Source organism: Patella vulgata, chromosome 3 (assembly GCF_932274485.2).
Source record: "Patella vulgata chromosome 3, xgPatVulg1.2, whole genome shotgun sequence".
Classification (NCBI taxonomy): Eukaryota; Metazoa; Mollusca; class Gastropoda; family Patellidae; genus Patella; species Patella vulgata.
Genome location: NC_065881.2, coordinates 16,938,569 through 16,963,217, shown reverse-complemented (window position 1 = coordinate 16,963,217; position 24,649 = coordinate 16,938,569). Strand labels below are relative to the sequence as shown.

The 24,649-nt window shown below is 32.1% G+C and overlaps 1 protein-coding gene across 2 annotated transcripts in view; it reads right to left on the bottom strand.

Annotated features, from left to right (window-relative positions):
* Positions 1-432: 432 nt before the first annotated feature.
* Positions 433-24,649, bottom strand: part of LOC126815538 (M-phase inducer phosphatase) — a 55,886-nt gene continuing 31,669 nt past the window's right edge. For both annotated transcript variants that reach the window (XM_050541227.2, XM_050541228.2), the window contains exons 3-15: positions 21,342-21,393; positions 6,391-6,430; positions 5,563-5,709; positions 5,259-5,402; positions 4,831-4,959; positions 4,622-4,708; positions 3,828-4,007; positions 3,277-3,387; positions 2,946-3,011; positions 2,488-2,583; positions 2,212-2,345; positions 1,781-1,898; positions 433-1,520 (exon numbers count right to left, since the gene is read on the bottom strand). In XM_050541227.2, the coding sequence (XP_050397184.1) occupies positions 1,386-1,520; positions 1,781-1,898; positions 2,212-2,345; positions 2,488-2,583; positions 2,946-3,011; positions 3,277-3,387; positions 3,828-4,007; positions 4,622-4,708; positions 4,831-4,959; positions 5,259-5,402; positions 5,563-5,709; positions 6,391-6,430; positions 21,342-21,393 (1,439 nt within the window). In that variant the 3' untranslated portion in view covers positions 433-1,385. The remainder of the gene's footprint in view (positions 1,521-1,780; positions 1,899-2,211; positions 2,346-2,487; positions 2,584-2,945; positions 3,012-3,276; positions 3,388-3,827; positions 4,008-4,621; positions 4,709-4,830; positions 4,960-5,258; positions 5,403-5,562; positions 5,710-6,390; positions 6,431-21,341; positions 21,394-24,649) is intronic.

Sequence of the window (24,649 nt, the reverse complement as noted above, 5' to 3'; positions counted from 1 at the left end):
ACAAATCTTATACACAATGTCATTTATTACTTTCGACAACAGAGATTATAACACAATTTAAGCAATTAAATAGGACAGCACAGGAAATAAAGAGGTTTGTCCACACTTATAACAAATCACACTTAAAATACACCATGTAGAAAGTATAGAATAAAAGATGTTAAGAACCACAAAAGAGAAATAAAAAGATGTACATGTACAATACACTACATAAAAATTACATCTTGGTGACTTTCTTGGTTTATCTGTTGCCATGGATACAGTACAATTAAAATGTAACATCATCCTAATGATAACCGGACTTTAACAATCATGAGATGGCTGTGGTGGGACTATTTCGTAGAAATGCACGAGCATGATAGCATAATCTGTATTTTAATTTATAGAACACCCCCTCGCAGCATATATATATATATATATATACTTTTGATCATTAAATCATTTAGATGGATTTGATTTTTTTTTTTTCAATTCAATTCAAAAACAGGTTTGTCCCGCATTCAAAAACATTATTTTTAAGCTGGTTGGGATTGTTGTTTTTTTTATGTTCTCATGTTTGGTTTGTCCTGCATTCAAAAAACCAAGAAAGTCAACTTGTTAAGTTGATTCTCATTCTAATAAATTCATTACAATATAGACAGCTTTATCATAAATATCAGTTCCCAATTCTAATATACATCTCCTTTAACACAGGACTAAAACTACCAATAAATAAAAATAACAGTAATAATCGAGGAGAGATGACCGACCATCATGTCAGATGTCCGAATAAAAATATTACCATTTCAATACTGTTGTAGTCTTTAAAAATGCACATTAAAACTGATTTTCCAGCTGTTTCTACAATAATGAATTAATACTCTCATTCTCTCATTTAAATATCTATATACAATCATTCATTCATTCATTCTTCTCATTCATTACATATGCATACTATACATTCATTCAATAATAGCACTCTTGCAAAGATAGAAAGAAGAAAATAAGGATAGTGGGAGAATAGACAGAGGTATAAAAGACTTTCATATTATAATATATATTATTCCCGTGCATTATTTAATACAGTTGCAGTTGCTATGTATATATTATTTGTAATTATATATCTATACTCATTTATACAACTAAAACAACAATATAAAACTAATTTCAATTGGTCAATGAGCACTTGGGTTAGCAGACCCGACCAATCACTGATGTCAAAACAATAACATAAGAAATAAAGAGGGAAAGGGAGACTAAAAGCGAAAGTAAAAGAAGATATGGGTTCATAAATTATGCAAGTTGTTTATGCATTAACTAATATAGTTCAACATATTGGGATATTGAACCCAACATAAGTATCCCATTAGCACAAGGTGAGACAACACCCTCTACAACTTCTGTTCTTAGAATTTCAGTGGACGTAAAGCACTTCTTGATTTGTCACCATTCCATGATTTAGATTTTGCACGGAATTTCTTTAAATCATCTAAGTGGTCTTTATGGCTCATCTGTTTGTAGGTCTGGGGTTCACAATACTCCTAAAATACACAAATAAAATATGTTTTATTAGTATCTTTAAAATTTGAATTGAGGCTATATTGAGGCTGAATTGATGGAGGCTTTTTTAGGAGAGCATTGCCCCCAAGAAAAATAACAAGATGAGGTGCTGTTCCTGGTCCGAAATTCCATCAAGAACTATGCATGTTCCTTATGACCCCATGAACAATTCTTGCAAGTGGAGAATTTACTATATCGATTAGTTATCTTATTAAAAATATAGATATTATGTAATACATACCTTGCTGTATTCAAAGAAGACCTTATAACCACCATCTAGTAAATATAATTCTGGATAATGGAGATTAGGATAATCCTCTTTGTTACAATCACGATCTTTGTTCCTCAAAAACCTCAATCTAAAAAATAAAATTATCAAAACATCACTAAATACATTCTATTACTTCCCCAGAGAAATATGATAAACAATGTTGCAGAAAATATGGAGACAACTGGGTACAATCAGGATCTGAATCCATCTTGAAATAAACAGACCAGAAGAGGTTGTTGTCAACAAATAGTGTAAAAATGTTTCCATTCCGCAATGAAATAGGGCTGAGACATAAATGTGGTATGTCATGCCTTTCAGTAATTTGTTTTGCAATTAATTAAACCATTAAGTTATCCAATCCAAAAATATGTCTTATGAATTACGATAATAATAGTACTTACAAGTTAGGACCTCGCTCAGATGAAAATTCACAGTGAAATATAACAATATGACGTTTATTGGCATTTTCTGATCTTTTAGGACATTTCAAGAATTCACTCAGAATAACATCTTTTGTGTAGATATTTTCTCCTCCCTAAAAAAAAAGGATAATACATTCAATTTAAAATAAAAGAATATTTCATTATTTCATGTTTGTACTAAATCTACTGGAAATCTTTCAGAATTGCAGTTATTCTGTTTATTTAGAATTAAGAAATAATGTGAATTGTACATACCTTAATGTGTCCTCCATCGTATTCGTAGGGGTATCTACAATCTATGATTCTATAACTTTCAATATCATCAAATTCATTATTAATTACACGACACACCTAAAATTAAAAAAAAAAATCACATTATTATAATGTATAGAATCTTTTTTAAAAACTTTATTACATGTTGTCTGGTCATTAGGTCACAAACTTTCTGTGGGACTGGGTGAAGAGCAACATTCTATAATTAGAATAGAACAGCAATGACTGCAGTAAGCTGGTGACCTAATTAATATTATCCAATTGTGAACTAGTTATATTGGGTTCTAATATTAAAATAGCCAATAATAGAAAAGGGGGAAGCAATGTTGAATTCATAATACAGAAATTTTTCTAATTTTACATATTTCAAAATATTGATGTCATTTTATGGGATATACAATAATATACATATTAGATAGATATGTGAATAAAATACTTACAGTTTCTGGTGTTATTCTCTTGAGATCTTGGTGCTTACCAGAAGTAAAGATTGGGAGTGAATAAGGCTGAAATAAATGAAAACAATGTGTTAAGTAATTCAACAGAGAAAATCATTTCTTTTTAATATTTATTGAAATTATGTCATTAGTGGGATTGAGGAATCACTTGTAAACTACAATACGTCCAAAAATGGTACTATTCTGTTCTGTATTTACAAATGAATTATCGTCCAAGCCAGGCCTTGATATTTTGATTTCTTAATTAAATATTAAGTGATCAGTATAGTGTGGATATATTTTAGGTTCATAGCAACAATAAAATAAAACCTACCTTTGAGCAATCACCAATCAGATCAACATCATTGGACATTCTATTTACAGCTGATTTAATAACTTCTTCAGTAGCAGATTGACAGCGGTGAAATCTACGTGCAACTGCCATCTATAAATATAAAATAGTGAATTGATTAGTTCACTGCACATATAGCAATAGATAAATATTAGAATGAGTAGCCATATTGACTTATCAATTTACAAAAAACCTTATCTACAAACTTTCTCAAATACTAACTCAAATTCTTAAATTTGTTGTCAATAAAAACAATGTAATAAACAATGGGCATTATTGTATTGTAGCTTAAACTGTGAGAATTTCTAAATGAATATGCAGCAAACATTTAGTATAATAAAAGGATGATTTTTCTGACTGACAAAGACTGACATACTCATGGATTCATTTTTATTTTGAACAAGTTTGTCTAGTGTAGAACAACCACTTGGTTTCAAGCAAGCTTTGTCGAGTTCCAGTCATGAACAAACAAAATGTCCGCAAGATGAGAAGAGAAGATTAAAACCTGTGTGTGTAAAAAATCTATAACATACCTTATTTTCAAACATAGGTGAAGGTGAGGGTAATGAGGTCTGTTCGATAAGATCAGCAAAACGATGTCGTTTATTTTGGGTGGGTGTACTGTCATCTTCTCTGGGTGATCGTTTTGTACGAGAACGAACATCAAATGATTGTGAACGGTATAATAAACTACGACTTGCCTTTCTTCTCAACTGTAACAAAAGGGAATAATTATATTCCAGGAAATATGTTTACAATGTAATGTTGATTCAACATTCTAAAGATCAGGTTGTCAGGCAATAAAAGAATGGTCCAAGCAGGTTATTAGAGCATTGACACTAAAATGGTCCTACTGTTTAAGCTGCTCCAACTGGGCTAATGAAGACAAGCATACGCCATACAGTGTGCTATGAGGGAAATTTTGCCCGGGCAGTGGCACTATGGCCTACCTTATATCGACTTCTAACTGCCAAGGATCTTTTACGTGCACAGAAATGTATACCCGGGCCTTCAGTATTTCATCCCATCTGAACAACTGTCCTTGCCATCCCCCCGTTCTGCACCACGCCAGAAAACCCCGATGAAATTTCTCTGTCAATGCAGGGATCAGACACACAACCTCCAGACTAGTGAGCCAGCGTGGCTCTCAGCTTAATATAGACAAAACATGTACAGCATCAGAAAATAATCTTGGCTTTTTATCGGTAACTGTTCAACACTGAACAGATATAATTTTTGCAATTGTGGATGGACGGACATTTCAATGTGGGTGTTTAAAATGTAATAAACAGAAAGTATTCTGATGCAAAATTATTTAAAAACTTACGATAGGAGTGCCATCATCTTCAGGAATTCTTTTATTTATAACTGGAGCATTGAAGAGACTTGCCATGGTACTCGATACACTATCGCCCTGTCAAAAGAATTTAAAATTTGACATTAGAAGAATTTATTTTGTCTTTTGGAATCTGTTTAATGTAAACATTGATTCTCATTTAAAACAATTTTTGTAATCTTTATATTCAAATAATTTACCTTCAAAGAATCTGTATCAAAGACATCTAGAAATCCGTCATCTACATCATCTTCCATGCTGGTTAATGGTGATGACTTGAGACGAATTGGGCTGCCAAATGACAACTGTGTTTTCTCTTCTGGTGATTCCTGTAAAAATATTCAGATTAATTAAAAAAATCTAATGTAAAAATCAAATTTTTAAAGATATAAGCAATACAAACAGGTCGCTATGGGAGGGGGTAGTTGAACAGTGAGGTCAAATCCACGATTTTTCAATCTTTCATGCAAAACGTCACAGGGCGGACAAGTAAAGTGAAGTGTTGCTCAGAGGACAGCACGACACGTAAAAGAACCATTGTTCAGGCAAAATTCTCCTTAGCATTGAACATGTGGAAATACAGTTAGCCATATTGAAAAAAAAATAAAAAAATACATCCAATACTTACCCTAGCAAAAGAGACGGAGAAAGATCGTTTTTTTGATGGTGATTTAACAGGTGAATATTTATGAGGTGAGCAGGTATCTTCATTTATAATCTTCATTTTACGTTTAGGTAATGCTGACGGTGCTTTAAACATAAAGTCCTCATCCTAGGAATAAATAGCAGATATTAAATTAAGTAAACACCCTTTAATAATCTTTGGAAAAAACATCTTGCTTATCTTAACAGGTCAGATATTGACAGACTAGAAATATTGGGAAGTGAAAGCTCTAAGTCGAGTAACAAATCCAAAACCCTCATTCTCTTACCTTCTCTCTATCCAGACCCAAACCACTGTCTTGTGAGCAGGTGTCATCAAGATCAAATGGTGGTCGTTCAATTGGACTAATGTCAGCATCTCGAGATGAATCTTTTTCAAGGAAATCTGTAGGGCTGTCTAAACTTAGAGATGGTAACTGAAATATAAAGAACAAATGTATTAAATACAAAATACAATTAAAAATGCCATAATTAGAAATAGTACTAAAAAAATTATTTGTCTGAAGGAACATGATTAGACTGATGGTAACTAAATGAAATGAAAACCAATTCCATTTATTAACTTAGTTTGGAAACACCAAGATCCTATCACTTACTCTAGCAGATAAATCAATAACATTTGCAAGAAACATGTTGACTCCTCAGCTGATGAAGAAATAATGACATGAAAACAGATTCCCACTTATTAATAGCAAAGCCAAGTGGATAAATACCAATGGCCTATCAGCATATAGGTATGTAATAAACAAATTTGCCTAGAAGCAATGTCAAATCTAGCAGATAAAACAATTCATAATTAGATCATCTAGAGATATCTACTGACATTTATTATATTCTAAACATAGTTTTTCACTGGTAATTAAATTAAACCCCAAGACAATGGAGGGTGATAATAAATAGAGTAATCTATAACCATAAACTTTTATGATCCATAGATTGATAAACATCAATTATTACACTTTCTGATTGGATCACAATTCATGTTATTTCAATATTTAACATGTACTCATGACAGTTTTATGAAGAGTAAAATCAGTTTGTGAATAATGGTTATATATGGTTTTCTAGTCAATTAATGTAATTATTTATTCACTTACCGGTAAAGAGTTAATCCGTCTGAAGGCTATCGTCTTTTTTCTGAAAGAAAATGAAAAATAAAATTAATTTACAACCAAAATCAATGTATTTTCCTTTGCTTTCCTTTGAACTGAATCAGATTATAGACATTTGAAAAGAATAACTTTTATTAAAATGTCATCTCGAAATTATATTATTTTCAAATATTTAAATGAATCTGTGAGAAAGAATTTGTAGATTTACTATGTACAGTATATGAAAACTATTTAAATTAGAAATATCGATAAATCAACAAAAATGATATAAAGTTGGCTATCTCATCTGTGAAATTATATTAAATTTAATCAATGAAGTTTCCAGGTTTACTATACAGAGTAATGACAACATGAATTTCCTTAATCAGAATATGAAGTTGAGTGCCTCCTCTGTTAAATTATATTAAAATCAATCAACTGAAGTTTGCAGGTAGATCAGAGTATATGAAAGAAAATCACTACAAAAATGGATTGTGAACGAATAATGTTTATTACTAGACTAGGGTCACAGAAGACAATCACACATAAATTACAATAAATAATATCACATAATAAAACGTAAGAAGTGGTAAATATCTTGCTGCATTGAAAAGGTGACATCTATTTAACGACGGGTGAACACAGAACTTACTTCTCATTGAAACATTCAGCTGGAATGTCACGGTAAATGAAGGATGTTGCTAAAAAGCGTTGATAACTGCAACACAACACCATAATGTTACACTTTATATTATAATATTCCTGTATTAAACTGTCTAGATGTTCACTATCCAAGTATCGAACAGATATATCCAACATTACTCCCTAACCCACAATATATACACATCCACCAAAGTTTATTTAGCATGGAAGAAAATCCTAGCCTCTAGCTGAGGGTCAAGAGAGTCCCAGATAGAGTAAACAACAAGGTGTTAAGTGAAGGGCCATTCAGAACAATGGTAATTAAATTTAGACAATACATAACTTCTCAATGGGAGTCTGGCAAACTTATAGCTGATGCAGAAAATCAGCCAACCAAAAGATCCCCAGAAAACTTTGAGCCAATCAGATACTACTATCTTGTGTCTCTAACCAATGAAAGGGATGGCTGTGTAGTGGACATAAGGTGTATTGTGTCTATTCAACCCTGTTAAAATGTTTGAAGAAAGCCCCTTGCCTCTAATCATTTTTACACTATAAACAATCTGTTATTTGTAGGAGAGATATTAGAATACACAATCCACACACAAAATCCTCTTTACAACATTATCACTACTGGAACTCTTTGAAGAAAAGCTCCTTTAATTTTTGTATGGGTATTAAGGAGTTTAGCACAAAAAACAAAGAGAAGTTTATTCTAGGGGTTCTAAATACCTCCCAAATGCATAGCACACTTTGAAAACTTTATTTTTTCCAACACCTTTTAATCTTTCTTGTGTTAAACCCTTTTCCCATGTTGGTGCAAAGAGACGCGATCAAGTCTAGAAAATCGTCTGCCAGCCAGACTGAAAATGCAAACTTTCTCAAATATCAGTCTTTGATCATGAAAAATATTTTTAAATAACAAGCGAAACAAAGTACTTTTAAAATAATGTAATGGAAAAAATCAATAAAATCTATTTTCTTAAATTTACATAAAATATTACAAAATGTTTCTTTCCTAATCCTATTTTATAAAGGTAAAACTGTAAGTCTGGAATTATGATATCAGTCACAGAATGTCAGGCACAATTTATCATTGTGCACAATTTATCATTGTGCACAATTTCTCTTTTCCTTTCATTTGGTCAGGTAAAGATCTGTCTATTTCTGTGGGTTTAATTATTTGATATTTATGTGGTTTTGATATTTCTTTGTTGATATTTTTGATATTTCTGTGTCTAAGTTAGCTAACAGAATGTTAAAAATCTCTGATACTACAAGTTCAGTAGTGTTAAACATTATTTCCAGCCATGAGGAGTAAACTTCTCAGACGACTAATTTGATTTCTGGTCCTGAACTGGTTGATTGCAATTACAGTTAAAGCATGCAAATCACATTTTAATAGGTTTAAAAAGTGTTGACACTGATAAATCTGGTTGTAATTTCACCAGTTTACTAACCAGATTGTTTTATTAGCAGTAATTGTTGGGAGAGGTTTAATAACACAGTATCAGCCACATACCAGTAACCTCAACACCAATTATACTTGGCTTCTCTTGAAATATGCTTGAGTAGTAATTTTGATCTGTCAATATTTTCAGAAATTTTTGTACTGGTTGCTGGAATGGCATTCAGAAATTGTAAATACACAGGGACACTATACAATTGTTTTTTTCCTCTCTCTCGAAATTCTGTACTGTTTTAAGGCTATTTAATTTAGTGTAATGGAATTGGAAATACATAGGACACAATTATATGGAATTTTGACTAGCCCTCAATGGTAAAATATATGATTGGACATACTATACAGGTAAAATACTAGAGAAGCCTAGCTGAAATGTCACTGGAAAAAGGTTATAAATAATAATTGTCCTGCATATTCAATGGAAAAAGGTTATAGATCCTTATATCCAAATATTAGGGATCAATTGAATCCTATTAAATAAACAGTTTGGTCTACTATTTTCAATTTTAATGTTCACAGACTTTTTACAACCTTTGACAACTATGAACTAAAATAATATTTAGTAATAAAGTATAATCAAGATTCAATGATTAATTAAGAGCTCATCAATCAGACTGGTTCATCTGGGTATACATTGATAATATCAAATATCTAATTTGCTTTTCTAGGATACCACTTCATCAGGGAAGCAGGCATTAAATAAGGTTATCTCACACAATTTAATTGGTATCTTTCAATCTTATTAATTTACAGGGCAAAATCTGGAAATCTTAAGAAAATTATAAAACAAGCAGGTTGTAGCCATGCCTGGGATTAATGATTTTAGTTGCACCTGGCAAAATGTCAGGCACTACTGAAATGTTTGTCAGAAATTTATTAATAATATCAATAAATGTCTGTACTGGACAAAGCTGGGGGAGCATTATTTTAGACCATAAAAATAATGACATGCAAGCAATTAATTTATATAAAGAACTCTGCTTAGAGTTTATATTATGTAATTGTTCATGCCTCTAAAAATTTCAGGACTTCGGGTGCATGTTTTATTATGCCATTTCATTGTGGATAATATGCAATCAAGCAAGCTGTAATAAAAAGTTTTAGCCATTGTGAAGACTTTAGTATAATTTGTTAGATAAAGATTAGAGAAATGAAATGAAATGGGGTTTAACATCCTACTGTTTTGCTCCGTAAAGATTAGAGAATAAACAGTTGTATTCCATAGAACTGTGTCTTTTGTATAGCGCCAAGGAGTCAACCTGTGAAATTTAGTCTTTGATTAAATTGAATCCCCAAAAAATTCCATTTTGTGCTACAATATACATTAACAGATTTAAGCAGTAATCTTTTTTCTGACAATTATCATTTTAATGTGGAATCAAAAAGCTACCAGGAAAGCATACACCAATTGTGTGTATTGGGCTTTTGATGCATAAGAAATATTTTTAGTTTGTTTATATCTTTTTTTTCCATGTAGATTTTAAAAATTTTACAGACTCTTTTTCTTTAATCTATTTAAAAAATCTCATATTTATGTGCACAAAATCTTATTGCATTGTTTGTTTTGGTTTTTTTTTTCACATGGATTTTAAGAAATTTGTTATATTTAATCTTTTAAAAAGGCTAATTTGTATACAAAATGTTTTTTTTATATTGTTATTTTTTAGTGTGAACAGATATTTTTATATTTTGGATGGTGTGAACAAATATTTTAGTATTTTGGTTGGTGTAAACAGATTTAGAGAGATGAAAAGGTTAGGTAGCAGATAAGTTAATTAGTTTAATGGCTGGAGTTAATTAGCACCCATCTTTTCATCCATACCCACAATACTAGACTATTTCATTAACCAATTATCATCACCACAAGGTGAAACAACATACAATGGATAAGAGTTTTTAAAAGATTTATACTTCAAAATAATAAAAGAACAATGTATCAAAAGAATTGTATTGCATACAAAATATTATTGTAATACAATGATTGTAAGCGCATGTGGTATTTTGCAAACTCCATTTTCAAGAGAAAGACTTGTCCCTGAATCTATTCATTCGATTCGATATATGTTTGTTGAATAATGTCAGTGCACTTATAAAATTTGTAAAATCTCTTGTTGAGCTACTGAGAGACAGAGAGAAATGTAGAGAGAGAGAAATGGGGTTTAACGTCCACACGACACAAACTAGGTCATTTCGGGACTAACATATTTTTTAAATTTTATTTCAATAATTTGCTTGCGCTTAGGGGTCTTTAGCAGTGGGAGGAAACCGGAAAACCCGGAGAAAACCCACGAGGTTGGACAGACGACCCTAATCCTTGTCACGTACAACCGGGGATTCGAAACCACACCAGTCGTTCGGTCGTTCGTTTCTGACAGACTTTATGATACAGCACACACACGCTAACCATTCAGCCATCCAACCCCCCAGAGAGAAATGGGGTTTAACGTCCACTCGACACAAACTATTTCCATACAAACAGAATGAAGACAACCATCAAAAAGTACAGAAGTCAAAATTTAATTTCATATTGTAATATCAGTAATGAAGAATGGTTCAGTTATTTCATACCAAACAGATATTTTAATAAAAAGTACTGAACTCTTTTTTAAATAACTGATGGAAGTGGCTATATTGAGCAGTAATATTTTTATTGTTCCCTTAGTCAAAGTTTGGTATTAAGTTTAAGACTGGTTCAATAAATTCTTTGATCCAAATCCTCCTAAAACATATCTGGCCCAACAAATTATTTCAAGGAGTAGGTAATAATCTATTGTGTGTTAATCCCTAGTGTTTATTGACTTAACCTTATTAATCCCTGGATTATCTGCTAATGAACCCCCCTAGAGATCAGGAGATCATCAAAGTCTTCTTAACACCTCACCAGTAGGAGTAATTATAATGATATTATGAAAAGTTTTTGATGTTGTAATATTATACACCTGGCTTTTTTATTCACTTTAAAATATCTTAACAACATTGGCCAAGAATTAAATTTTGTCCTATGATTTTAACTCTCAGTGGAATTCCACTGGCCTCTGGTCACTAAAATAAAACCAAAGCTATTTTAACAAAATCATGCCCCACTGTACAAGAACAGTGATGTCCAAATAACTAATAATAACACTGGTCACAAATAACTAATAACACTGGTTACAAATAATTTCAACAAAGTTTATCACATAATGTTGGGTCATTCCACACCATGCTTGTAAAGTGACCCCCTAAAAAATATATGAACAAAAATGTTACATTACATACAGTCTTATGTAAAACTGCAAAGTTATATGACTCTAGCATTAATATTGACAAAGATATGACAATTTGAATCAGGGTACCCTTTGGCAAGGTTTGAAACTACTGTTTCATGACTCGATTTTTGTGATTTGATTTTATTCCTTCTAATCAGTTGTATGTTCTTGAAATTGTTGGGTTTGTAAGGGAATGTTATATAGATTAAGAATTTACCATCATTTTTTACAGTAAAAGTACCATCAACTGTGTATCGAGTACCTTAAGTGCCAAAAATGTATCAGTGGGTATTGTTTGAACAAACATTATTAAAAGGCGTATCTTTGTTGGTTTCTTGTAAAATTAGCTTTGAAAACAATGTATGCCATGCACGAAAAAATATGAAACTTTGCACATGTGTGATGAAAGGCCCGTCTTTGATATTTTACTCTTTCATTTTCATTAAATTTAAACAGTAAATTTTGATTTTGTTCAATTTTGCCGTAAATATAATTCCTTTAAAATCTTTCCAAGCCTCTTCTTTCGAGAAGATCATTGGATAATTTGAGTGATAGCGGCCTCTGAATGAATGAGATATACATAATTAGGGGATTACAGGAAAACAATTAAAATACAGGTCATATAGAAGCTAGGCAGTCATGAGCTTGCTCTTACAGAGTGTGATTTTATGATAATTTTAAATAAGGGAAGTGATATCTTGAATTTTTCATGTTTTTGATATTTAATCAAAGTCTGATATTGATGCATAATTACACACTATATGTTCTTGTATTTGTTTCATGATCATCAGGCAATTTTAAGTATTATAATCAATCCATTCAAATCGGCAAAAAAGACAAAAATCCTAATTTACTGTTCAAATTTAATGAAAATAAAAAAATTAAAGAGTAAAATATCAAAGATGGACCTTTCATCATTGATAGACACATGTACACGTATGCAACATTTTCCCCAAAGTTTCATATTTTTCGTAAGGCTCCTATACATGGTTAGTGCTTGAAAAAGAGTGATTTTAGCTATTTTCCTACTTTCAAAGCTAATTTTACAAGACAAGCCTTTTAATAATGTTTGTTCAAACAATACACATTGATATATTATTTTACATGTGATAAGTAACAACTTCTAATAGTAAAATTTCTACACTATATCGAAATAAATTTTTGGCACTTCAGGCACTCCATACACAGTTGACCATACTTTTTCTGTAAAATGTGATGGTAAAGTTTTAATCTACATAACACAAATCGAGTCAAATAAGAGTAGTTTCAAACCTTGCGAAAATAGTAATATCTCAGTCAATACTAATGCTAGAGTCATGTAATTTTGCACTAAATGTACTATTATATTTTTTTTGGTCATAATTTTCTGAGGGCCAGGGTCACTTTACAACTTTCTGTAATTTAGGAATTTGTAAGCCAGCTTATTGTAACAGTTTTTTTTTATTGAGAGAGAGAGAGAGGTTTAATGTCCACTAGGTAATTTTGGGACTAACACATGGTTCGATTTTATTTCAATAATTCGTTTGCTTGTAGGGGTCTTTAGCAGTGGGAGGAAACCAGAGGACCTGGAGAAAACCCATGAGGTTGGACAGGCAACCCTACTCCTTGTCACGTACAACCGAGGAATCAAAACCACGCCAGTTGACTCAATAAATGACCTTATGAAACAGCGCACACATGCTAACCATTTGGCCATCCGAGCCCACGCTTGGGGTAATGAAGACGGACTACGTCATGCGGTATGCTATGGGGGAAATTTTAACCTACACCACTCCAACTATCAAGGGTTCTTTTATCCAATGTGTACACAGGACCTTGATTTTTTTTTTTTGTCCAAATGACAAGATGTTATTCTGAGCCAGGCCATTAATCCTACACCACTGACAAGCAACTTGAAGCAAGAAAATCCAAAGTTCTTTTTCTCAGCAGATTTCCTGACTAATGACCATTCAACCCCCATGAAGTGCAATAATAAATGTACATTAAATAAAGCTGAATTCTAAGGGAGATAAATCCAATCCAAATATCCATGATCTGCCCTTAACTGTAAAGTGTATAAAGGAATGTATATGGCGAGTGACCAGCAGGTGTTTTCACCTATATAAAACACCTGTCACCTGAGGTACAGGTAGGTACTCTCTATCTCTCCAACACCTGTCTTCTTACTGCTCCATACAAATACACCAGGTTTCAGAATCCATTAAATGAAATACATGTAGTGTCTAAATTTACTAATGTATTGAGAGCATGATATTGAAGCTAACATGGCTTGCATTCAATGAAAATAAATTTGAATGATTTATAGTAACCATATTCCCCAACACCAATAGGTAAAATAGAATTTAAAACATAGAAAATCAAGGATATAACATAGGGTCATCAGGATGTTCCAACTTTAATATTGTTCTGAAATTACCACTTTCATGGAAATGACTGAATGAACAAAAAACTAGAAGTCTTTAATGTAGCAATCTTTCATAATCTAATTGAACAAATCACGTCCAATCTGCAGTTCTACAGACATATTAATCTAAAACTCTGCTGCCTTTTTCAGACCGGCAAGTTTGAATTTGAAATTAGATGGCAACTCAAATAAAGTTGGTTTACGTATAGACAGATAAAAATGGCCTTTATTAAAGAATACTGCATGTCCCAAGGCATATTGCTATAATAGCTTTAAAATTAATAATGAACTGAAAAATATATTCAACATATTAGTGAAGTTATGGTTGTAGAATAATCTCTATTTTTTAGAACGGCAAGTTTGAATTTGAAATTAGATGGAAACTCAAATGTTTGTTAACGTATAGAGATAAAAATGTTCCAAAGCATATTGCTATAATAGTTTTAAAATTAATAATGAACAAAAAAATATATTGAACATTTTAGCAAAGTTTGACAAGATATACGTGTAGTCTATAGAATCTCTACTAAAATAATAAACAATATCTTAATTTTCCATTTTAAACTTTTAATGAATATGGCAGATATGGTAATTTATATTAAATGCTAATTTATATTAAAGATACATTATGGGAGATAAGATAAAGAGATGGCAGTTCTCCCTATAATAGTTAAAAACTAGATAGTGTAAAGGTAATTTGCTGAAAATTTCAGTCAAATTGATCCACTATGAGCTGAGAAAGCAGCAGGTGAAATTTTTGTATAGTCTCGGTCATCATTACTAAAATCATTAATATAAACAGCATAGTCTCGATTATCCACTTTTTCTGATTTAATTATCAATAGCCGTTAGCGGCATATAGGAATCTAATCCAGCCAACATCGAAGGCTAGCCTTGACATCGAGAGTTTATTATGCTTTGGATAAGTTAATTAATGTCTAATTAATAATTTAGATAACATTTCAGACCTAAAGAAAGACTTGTAATAAGCAGATTTCGCTCTTGCATAACGCATGTTTAAATGCTAATTTATATTAAATGCTAATTTATATAACATTTGAAACCAGAAAAAGCGGCTGCCATTGGCTCTTACATAATGCATCTCTAATTCCTAGCTTGCACAGACTTACTGCTGCTTTAAAATAAATGTTACGCATGATGGATTTTGGAGGGGTTAAAGTGCCTGTGGATATTATAGGTCACCATGATGAGATAATAGACCATTAGGTTAAAAAAATATCTTTATAAGGGTTTAATAACCTCAGAACAGCTGTCCTTTACAGACATTCAGTTGCTCTAAATAACCAGCATGTCTGAATACAGTAACCCAGGTAGAATTAACATACCACCACCAACTATGAACTTTCTGATGTAAAAGCACAGAAAAGTTTGATGTTTATTTTCCATAATAATAATTATACTATCTTGCACAGAGTTTAACAACCATCACAATGAAATACTAAAAGTGCTACTAGGCCAATGGTGTCTGTGGATCTAATATTTTCTTTAAAAAGATTACACCAGTAAATTTATAGAAATATCTCCTCCCCCAAAATATTACATTTAAAATCAATGAACATCTGACCTCCCCTAGTATTTTAAATAAAAGAGCACCTGCCTACTGTTTAAAAAGAATCTCTACACTCTCTCCAAAACTCATTGACCAAATAACATTACAATGGATAAACCTAAAACCTTCACCTGTTATATTTCACACAATAACTTGAAAGCCATGCCACATAAATTCCATACCGCAACCAAATTATGGAGACGAAAATAATTTAAAAATCACTAGTTTTTTCAAATTCAACAAAATATTGAATTGACACTAAAATACTTAACATGGCATCATAAATTTCAACTGAGTTGTGGAGAAGAACATAATTTAATAATCACTAGCTTTTCAACTTGAACAGAATATTTAATTTTTGAAGATGCCTTATGTGCAAAATCTTATTTTGGCTTCAAAAGTTATATCTAAAATTATATTATTTAGACATTTATTCATATAACATAACCAACTCTCTAAACCATTGGATGAGTGAGATTTTAAATGAAATGAAATGAGGTTTAACGTCCTACTGTTCTGCTCCGAACTGGGCTAATGAAGGCGGCATACGCCATACAGTGTGCTATGAGGGAAATTTTGCTCGGCACTACAGCCTACTCTATTATATCAAATTCCAACTGTCAAGGGATCTTTTACGTGCAAGCCAATGTGTACACGGGACCTTGTTTTTTCTTCCCATCCGAACAACCAGAAAGCTGTCCTTTCAGGCCCTGCTTTTCGCAATGGCAAAGTGAGGCCAAGTACTGGTACCATTGTTACAATAATAATCAGAATCAAATAATTTGAATGAAATTTTCAATATATTCATTTTGCATTATCTATTTTTGAACTAGTTTAGCATGAACAGCATAATGCATCTTTAATATTTTGAACAAAGGTTTCATGAATAAAGGCCAAACTTGTAAAGCAATCTTACACTTACAGACTGAAATTTAATTAGTTTTGAAATACAAACTGGTTTGCATTGTTATCAACTGGAGAGTTTTTTACACCTAGTTAGAACAAATTCCAATGTTATGTTCTTAGGTTCAACGATCTGAATAAAACCCCAAGAAGCATCTGCTCAAATCCTTTGTTTCCCTTTCAATATCACAAGCTCAAATTGTCTAACATTAATACTTCACTGGGTCCCAACTGTTGGTTTCTTTCATGGTTTTTGAATGCCATTGAAATAATTGATGTTTTTTTTTTTTAAGACAGCAAATGAAGATGGGGATGAAGATGGTAATAGGTATGACCCGCATGTGACAAGATTGATTAGATATTTGGATTTTGGTGTACAGGGTATTACTCTGCTACTATCTGATTTGTTTCTTTCAAGTCACTTAACGTCTAAATTTACACATCTTAAAGATACATTAAGTGAGATTTTGATAAAGAGCTGTGCGTTCTTATTATAACGTATTATTGTTTGAAGTTTCGACAAGATATAGCATAAAGTCTTGAAGTGCCATTTCTACAATAGAGAGTTGATTATGGACTTTTCATGTCAATAAATGCATAATTAAAGATACATTATGGGAGATTCGATAATGAGTTGCCAGTTCTCACTATAATATTAATAGTTAAAATCTAGATAATGTGTAAAGCAATTTGCTGAAAATTTCATTTGAAATTTCAGCCTAGGAGGCTAGCGATGCCATCTAGAGTTGATTGTGGTCTGGATAGGTTAATTAATGTCTAATTAATAAATATTAAAATAATAACTGGATCATACATTGATGGATTCACTGACCAGTTGTTAGGTAAATTTAAATCTTCATTGAATATAATCCCCTGATAGAACACCGAATACACCGAGAATTTAATAATATATTTTCCTGATAGAATTCCAATGACAATGAATTAGGTCAATAAACCAGTTCTAAATAGCGCTTACCGTTATGATTTTTTTTTATTTTATACACATTCTGACAAAGGCTTACTTTAAAAAATTAGGCTATATATATCATAACCGTACGAAAGTTTTATTTTAAAGCAATTTGAAGTATGGTTGTCACGTGACAATTGTGCCACACGTGTGTCTATCAATTGACGAATGAATAAAAACTTTTGCCAAGTTACGTGGCTAGCTACCAGATAGACTACAAATTGTGTTATGAAGAAATGCCATGGTGCCGTATCAGCTTATTTTGTGTACGTACGGCATTTTCTAATACTGGCAATAATTGAAAAATGCTAATATTTTAGATCATCGACTTATGAATAAACGAAGACAGTAATTAATTTATTCTGGAATATTACTCGAACTTCAAGATGTACGTGAATTAAATATTGAAAATTTTCAAAAGGTGTACCTGTCGTTATTTTTGTGGTAATCACATACATTAAAATACGACATTCTCCACAACAAATTACCAAGAATTATTTTTGTTGAAATCTAGGGAATGGAGCTTATAAATTAACCCATATCTTACGGGACCTCAATTGACCCAATTCTGGCCGGTTTGTTTCAAAATGGATTAAGAACCCTGATGGATACCCATCTCAAACATATTGAAACAGAATGTAGTTTGAGATTATTTTGGGCATAATTCGTGATATCATCATATCGGGTTGTCGTATCGTCAATACGTATTGTATCGAAAATCAACTGTATCGACACAGCCCTAATAATGTATGTTTAATAATTTATATATAACATTTGAAAGCAGAAAAAAGACCTGCAGATTTAGTTATTCTAAATATTCTAAAAGAATATTTTGATCAAACTAGATTTTTAAAGCTTTAACTTAATCAGACTTATATACAAGCATCCGTTTTTTTTAAAATGTCCCCCTATCAATTTTCGTGATTAAAGTGTTGTTTTGATCTACAATCATCATATTTGACAAACCATTTTTAGTATCAAAATGTCAGATTTAGATTTTTGGGTGAATTGACATGGAATGAGTTTCTTATGACTTGGTTGCCAAACAATCCCTATTAGTTTAAAAAATTTATTGTTTGTTAATAATAAATCTCATTTATTAAGTTAAAAGATAGGTTGCCTTGCAACGAAACACATGCCCACAGAAGTCAACAAGAGTTGTCGCATATTTTTACTTTTGTAGGTAATGAAACATCTATGGTCTCTAAAGCAACCACAAGATCTTTCAAAGTGATTAAGTAATTATCTGAAATCATTGAAAATCAATAAGCTTCTTCATCTCATGACATTAAACACTGTATAAACACTGGACAACGACATTATACGACCATAGTTCTTTGTGGGCGTATAAAAACAATAAGTAATAAACCTTGTACAGACACATTTGGCATGATAAAAGATTTTGTTTTGTCATATCATTAATCTTTGCATTGTTGAGAGTCAGAAAGTCTGCTTTGAATATCGGGATGCAAGAATTTGAGGCAAGAATTATTTACGTCCAGAATAGTCACTGTCAATTGATGTTGAATATTATTTTGAAACCATAACACCACAAAAACAAAAGAAAGGTTGCCAGGCAACGAAACATTTGCCCACAGAGCCAAATACACTATAATACACTAAAATCTGAGTAACAACTCATTAAGCACTTATCAGAAAATCATTAGAATTTGTTTGGTTTTTATAAAGTTCTGCCTCATGCTACCGTTTAGTATGCGAAACATTTAATATCATAGATTTAGCTGTTCAGTTATCAAAATTCATTGAAAATCAATATACTTGTTCGTCTCAAGACCTTTAACTTTGTATATCAATCTGAAGTTAATCAGATGATAACTATAGCCTCTAGAGCGTCACAAGATTTTTCAAAGTGATCAAGAAGGGCCATAAATTTGGTAGTAATTAGCGGAAATCGTTGAAAATCAATAGGATTCTTCGTCTCATGACCTCAAACACTCTGTTTAAATTTAAAGTCAATTGGATATTAGCTTTAGCCTCTAGAGCGTCCACAAGATTTTTTGAAGTGATCAAGGGCAGTAATTATCGGAAATTGCTGACGGATAGATGGGCAGACGACAATATACGATCACATTTCAATGTGGGCGTATAAAAAGTGCCGACATTTCAGTTCAACAATGTTTCTTTTCTTTTGGCAAAATTTCGAAGTAACAAGCTTAATAAGACTCCTACATTCCCAACCTTGGTACTGGCATTTCTAATGTATTCCTCATTTTTTCACTATGGGGGATTAATGCTGTGAATAAACTACGAAACTCATTCCAATTTGAACTTTTCCAAGATGACATCATGTCTCTGACATGGATAATTGATTGTATAAAAAATGCTCACTAACAATTTAAATTTAACTGAAATCTATCTAATTTACCAAATCTTACATGTATTAAAATACAGATCTATATTTTGTTTCATTATTTATATTTTCATTGGCCTCAACTACATGAAGATCTAACTGGTTGAAGTGGGAGGTTGGCTTTTGGCTATTCAAGCATTGGATTAACCAATCGCTGTCGGTGTTTGGAAATTTTTGCTTCGATTTGTTTTGTATCGCTGCGAATGTCTACCCCATAGTTACGCGTGGTAGACAAGAACTTGACTAATCACCACCTGATTGACTAATCCTGCAGATTCAGCAGAACGCTGTTTATTTAACAACTCTTCCAGATCCTACATGTAGGTACACTGTAGTGAAGACAAGTAAATGAAATTTTGAACAATAAATAAACAAACAAAACGAAATAGGATCTGTGTTACCTTTTGTGTCCCTGTTCCTTTGGAACCAAGTAACTTTATTAAACAAATCTGGACAACAAGGTGTCATTGACTTAAACCATGAAAGTAGGGGTTTGATTTTCCTTGGAGGCGAAAGAAGTAGGGCATTAAGATGAACAGACAGACATTAAGTTAGGGGATTACTTCCTTCCAGATATCTGCATACATAGGAAATTAACAGGAATATCAATGGTATTTTCTAGTGCTTTATTTTGATCTTTCAGCAACAAGTAGACAAAATGAACATTTTAAGCCCTAAACAGCAATTGTAATACCGTTTTCTTGGTAAATATTGACCTGGTTACGAATTGTGATAAGAATTGCATCGTAGCATCCAAATCGCAATACATATTGCATCGTGACTGTATAACCAGCACTAGTATTTTCAACCTTACTAAAAGTTGACAACGGGTATTCAAGATGACAGTACCTTCAAATAAAGAGTTACCATCAGCTGGCAACTGGTAATGAAGATGACAGTACCATCAACTAGTTACCATCAGTTAGATTACAACATTGTTTTATTTTACACTACATTGTAATCTAACTTGCTGGAACTTTCTATCACAACAATCCCCTGCTAGTTGGAAATTTTATTTGCATCCTCAGCCAATCACCTGTTGTTTTAGAAAAGTCTTAATATAAGTTAAAATAATAGTTCAAGTTCAAGGTAGGAAAGCAAGTCAGTACAGAGAGTATGCTCCCCACTAATCTGAAAAGAATCTGTTAAAAACTATAGCCTCTATTGCATGACAAGGTTTTCGGCAAAGGGGAAATAACTCTGGTATGGAAGGTCTTGGAAAGCTCAATTTAACAATGCTTCACACCAATTTGACGACATAATGTGGGCGTATACAAAATGCACTTTGTATAATGTCCTACTTTCCTGCACTAACTGGGCGAATGAAGACAGTTAATCCCATTAACAGCTTAAGGGAGGATTGATTATAATGAAATTTGAATATTACCTCTGATCAAACGTTGGTGAAGCTTCTAGGGTGGGCGAGTCCATATAACATCCTGAAAGAAAAAAACTCATTGTAAAAGTTGCAATATTGATATTAATTTATAAAACACAACTACATTCTTTCTTTATGGTAACTAGTAGTGTTGAAACTACTATTCGGATACAAAATAAGGGTTATCCGAATCATTTTACTATCCGTTACAGTCTTCTGACATTCCGTATGCTCTATATTTAGCCATTTTTACATCTGATTACTTTGAAATTTTCCCCAATGCTATTATCACGTACACAGCTTTGAGCATAAATGTTAATATCATGTGTATTATTTAGCGATAGTAACTAATAAAAAAATTAATTTTTGCAAATCGAAAGTAAGATTTCATACTCGGCATACACAGACACTCATAAACATTGAAATAAGTAACAAATTATGAGTATATGAACTTTTGATGTGATTTTGTTCTAGAATTTCACGTTTCCGAATTATCCGAATAGTATTCGGATAGCTTTAAAACCCCATTTCTCTCTCTCTCTCTCTTACATGTGTCATTTAAAATTTCCGTTTATTACTTCTAGAGTTATTGCACTTTGTGAACGCTATGAAATGCCGATCTGTATGAAATTTATGTGCCAATTAAATTATTCAAGAGAAGAATCCTGTTGAATTTCAGCAATTTCCGTCAATTATTTCTACAGTTATGACCCTTGTTTCACTTTGTTGCACCATGGGAACATCTAATGCTCTGCCGATCTGTATGAAATTTACAAGTGTCATTTAAATTAGTCATTTAAATTTCAGCAATTTTCGTTTACTACTTCTAGAGTTATCATCCGATAATATACATGTATATGAAATTTATATGCATCATTTAAATTGGTGAAACAGTGGTCTATTGAATTTCAGCCATTTCAGTCAATAATTTCTAGAGTTATGACGATTGTGAACCTTGTGAAAGTGATCATGTGATCTGTATGAAATTTATATGCATTATTTAAATTAGTAAAAAGAAACAGCTATACCCTTGAGATAACATCAGGAAAGGCTTTGACAACATTTATTCATAGGCATGGTGGAACTGTACATCTCAATATCAACTGCGCATGTCTATACATATTTTACCTACATGTACATGTATACGGTAGTTATAATAAGGTATGGAAACACATTAATGAATTGACAGACAACACAGTTCTTGCTATAATAAAAGTCTGATGAAAGCCTTCTCCCTCGTGGCCATATTTATTTTTCAAGAAGATGGCGTATGTGATCGTTTGATGTCCCACATTAATCTTATTAGAGACAATGACAATGTATTAAGAACATTAGCATTGCTAAAAAGATGTCTGATAATTCAAATCTTCTATGGTTTATTAACCTTTACATGTACCACACTCCATACAATAGATGAATTTGAATGCGTCAAAACTAAGTTATAAGATAGGTTGCCAGGCAACGAAACATACACCCACAGCAGCTAAAGCTAAAGGTTCAATAAAGGTTCATAACTCTAGACGTAATAAACAGAAATTGCTGAAATTCAATAGGCTTCTTCGTTTCACTAATTTAAATCATGCATATAAATTTCATAAAGATTGGGTGATAACTTTTGCCGTTGGCGTTCACAATGTTCAATAAAGTGAAACAAGGGCCATAACTCTATAGACAAAATTAACAGAAATTGCTTAAATTCAATAAGTTTCTTCGTTTCACTAATTTAAATCATGCATATATATACATTTCAAAGATCGGGTGATAACTTTTGGCGTTAGAGTGTTCACAAGGTGCAACAAAGTGAAACAAGGGCCATAACTCTAGAAGAAATTTCTTTGTTTCACTTATTTATGGGGGTGCTCGATTGTAAGTCCGGAACGTCCCGAATTGACAGAATTGCAATTAAGTGATACGGAATTCAGTCCCGTCACAGTTCTGCCAGTCCCGACAGTTGAGGTGGTGTGAGTAGAATCGTGACGTATTTTAAGTAACAAATATGTTTCAGCTGCCATGATTGGTTGAGATATTTTTTATGCAGTGGGCACATGCGCTGTACTCCGAAATTCTCCTTTTCACTCGATTGACACTATTTTCGGAATTGAAAGAATTTAATTCCGGAACGTTCAATCGAGTATCCCCTAAATCATGCATATAAATATACGCCCACATTATATTTGGTCTTGTGTCAAGGTTTACGTTGTAAATGTCGAATTTATAATTTTATTGTATTTTCTTACTTTGCTTTTGTTTGATAATCCTGAATCATAATGAATGATTTGGTATATTAGCTATCTGAATGTATATGAAAATGTATTTTACACATTAAAATGTGAAAATAATATATTTTTGTGAAATTAACCAACATTGAAAACTATTGCTATGAGAACATACGTCCGTTACCAAATATTTACATTTTTTTCGCTCATTCATATAAAATTTATGTATGGAATTGTTTAAAAGTACATATCTAAAGCTAAAATAACCCATTCTTATTACTATGGGTTTTCATAGATGTACGTCCGTTACTCTTCACAGTATTTCATGTTACCAGATATTTATATTTTATCTCTCATTCATATTTATTTATGGAACTGTTCAAAAACTCACATTTAAAGTTATTATGACCGTAAAAAGAAAACATTTGCCCAAATTCTCTGAATCATTTGGGGTTTCATAAATGTACATGTATGCACGTCCGTTGCCAAAATTTTAGGGTAACCAGCGGCTGCCAGGCAGGATATGCCCACATTTTCGAGAGATGGATAGAGAACAAGCTAAAAAGAAAGTGATTTTTCCTAAAATCAAGGGCCATAATTCAGGAAATTACAATTCGATATGCGCAAATATCGAAAGGAACCAACCAATATTGGTTTATAAACTTACATTTCAAGTTTCAACAAAATCGAATAAAAATTGTGACCTCTATAGGGTCCACAACCTTGATATACCATATTTTTACGCTATTTGAGAACGAGGGGCGGCCATTTTGTCTGTCAGTTTTGGACCGATTTTCACGAAATACGAACTCAGCCGTCTTTAGGGTGTAACGGTGATATAATAATACGTTTTTTTAAATCGAATAAGCTAAAATAAGCCCACAACCTAAAAAACGCGATTTTTCATATAATTCAGGAAGTTACTGTCCGATATGCACGATTATCGAAAGGAACCGAGATCTTTGGGTTATAAACTTACATTTCAAGTTTCATCAAAATAGGATTACAGTGTTCACAAGCTAAAAACGTGATTTTTCGTACAATCAGGGGCCATAATCCATGAAGTTACAGTACGATACATGCCAATATCGAAAGGAACCG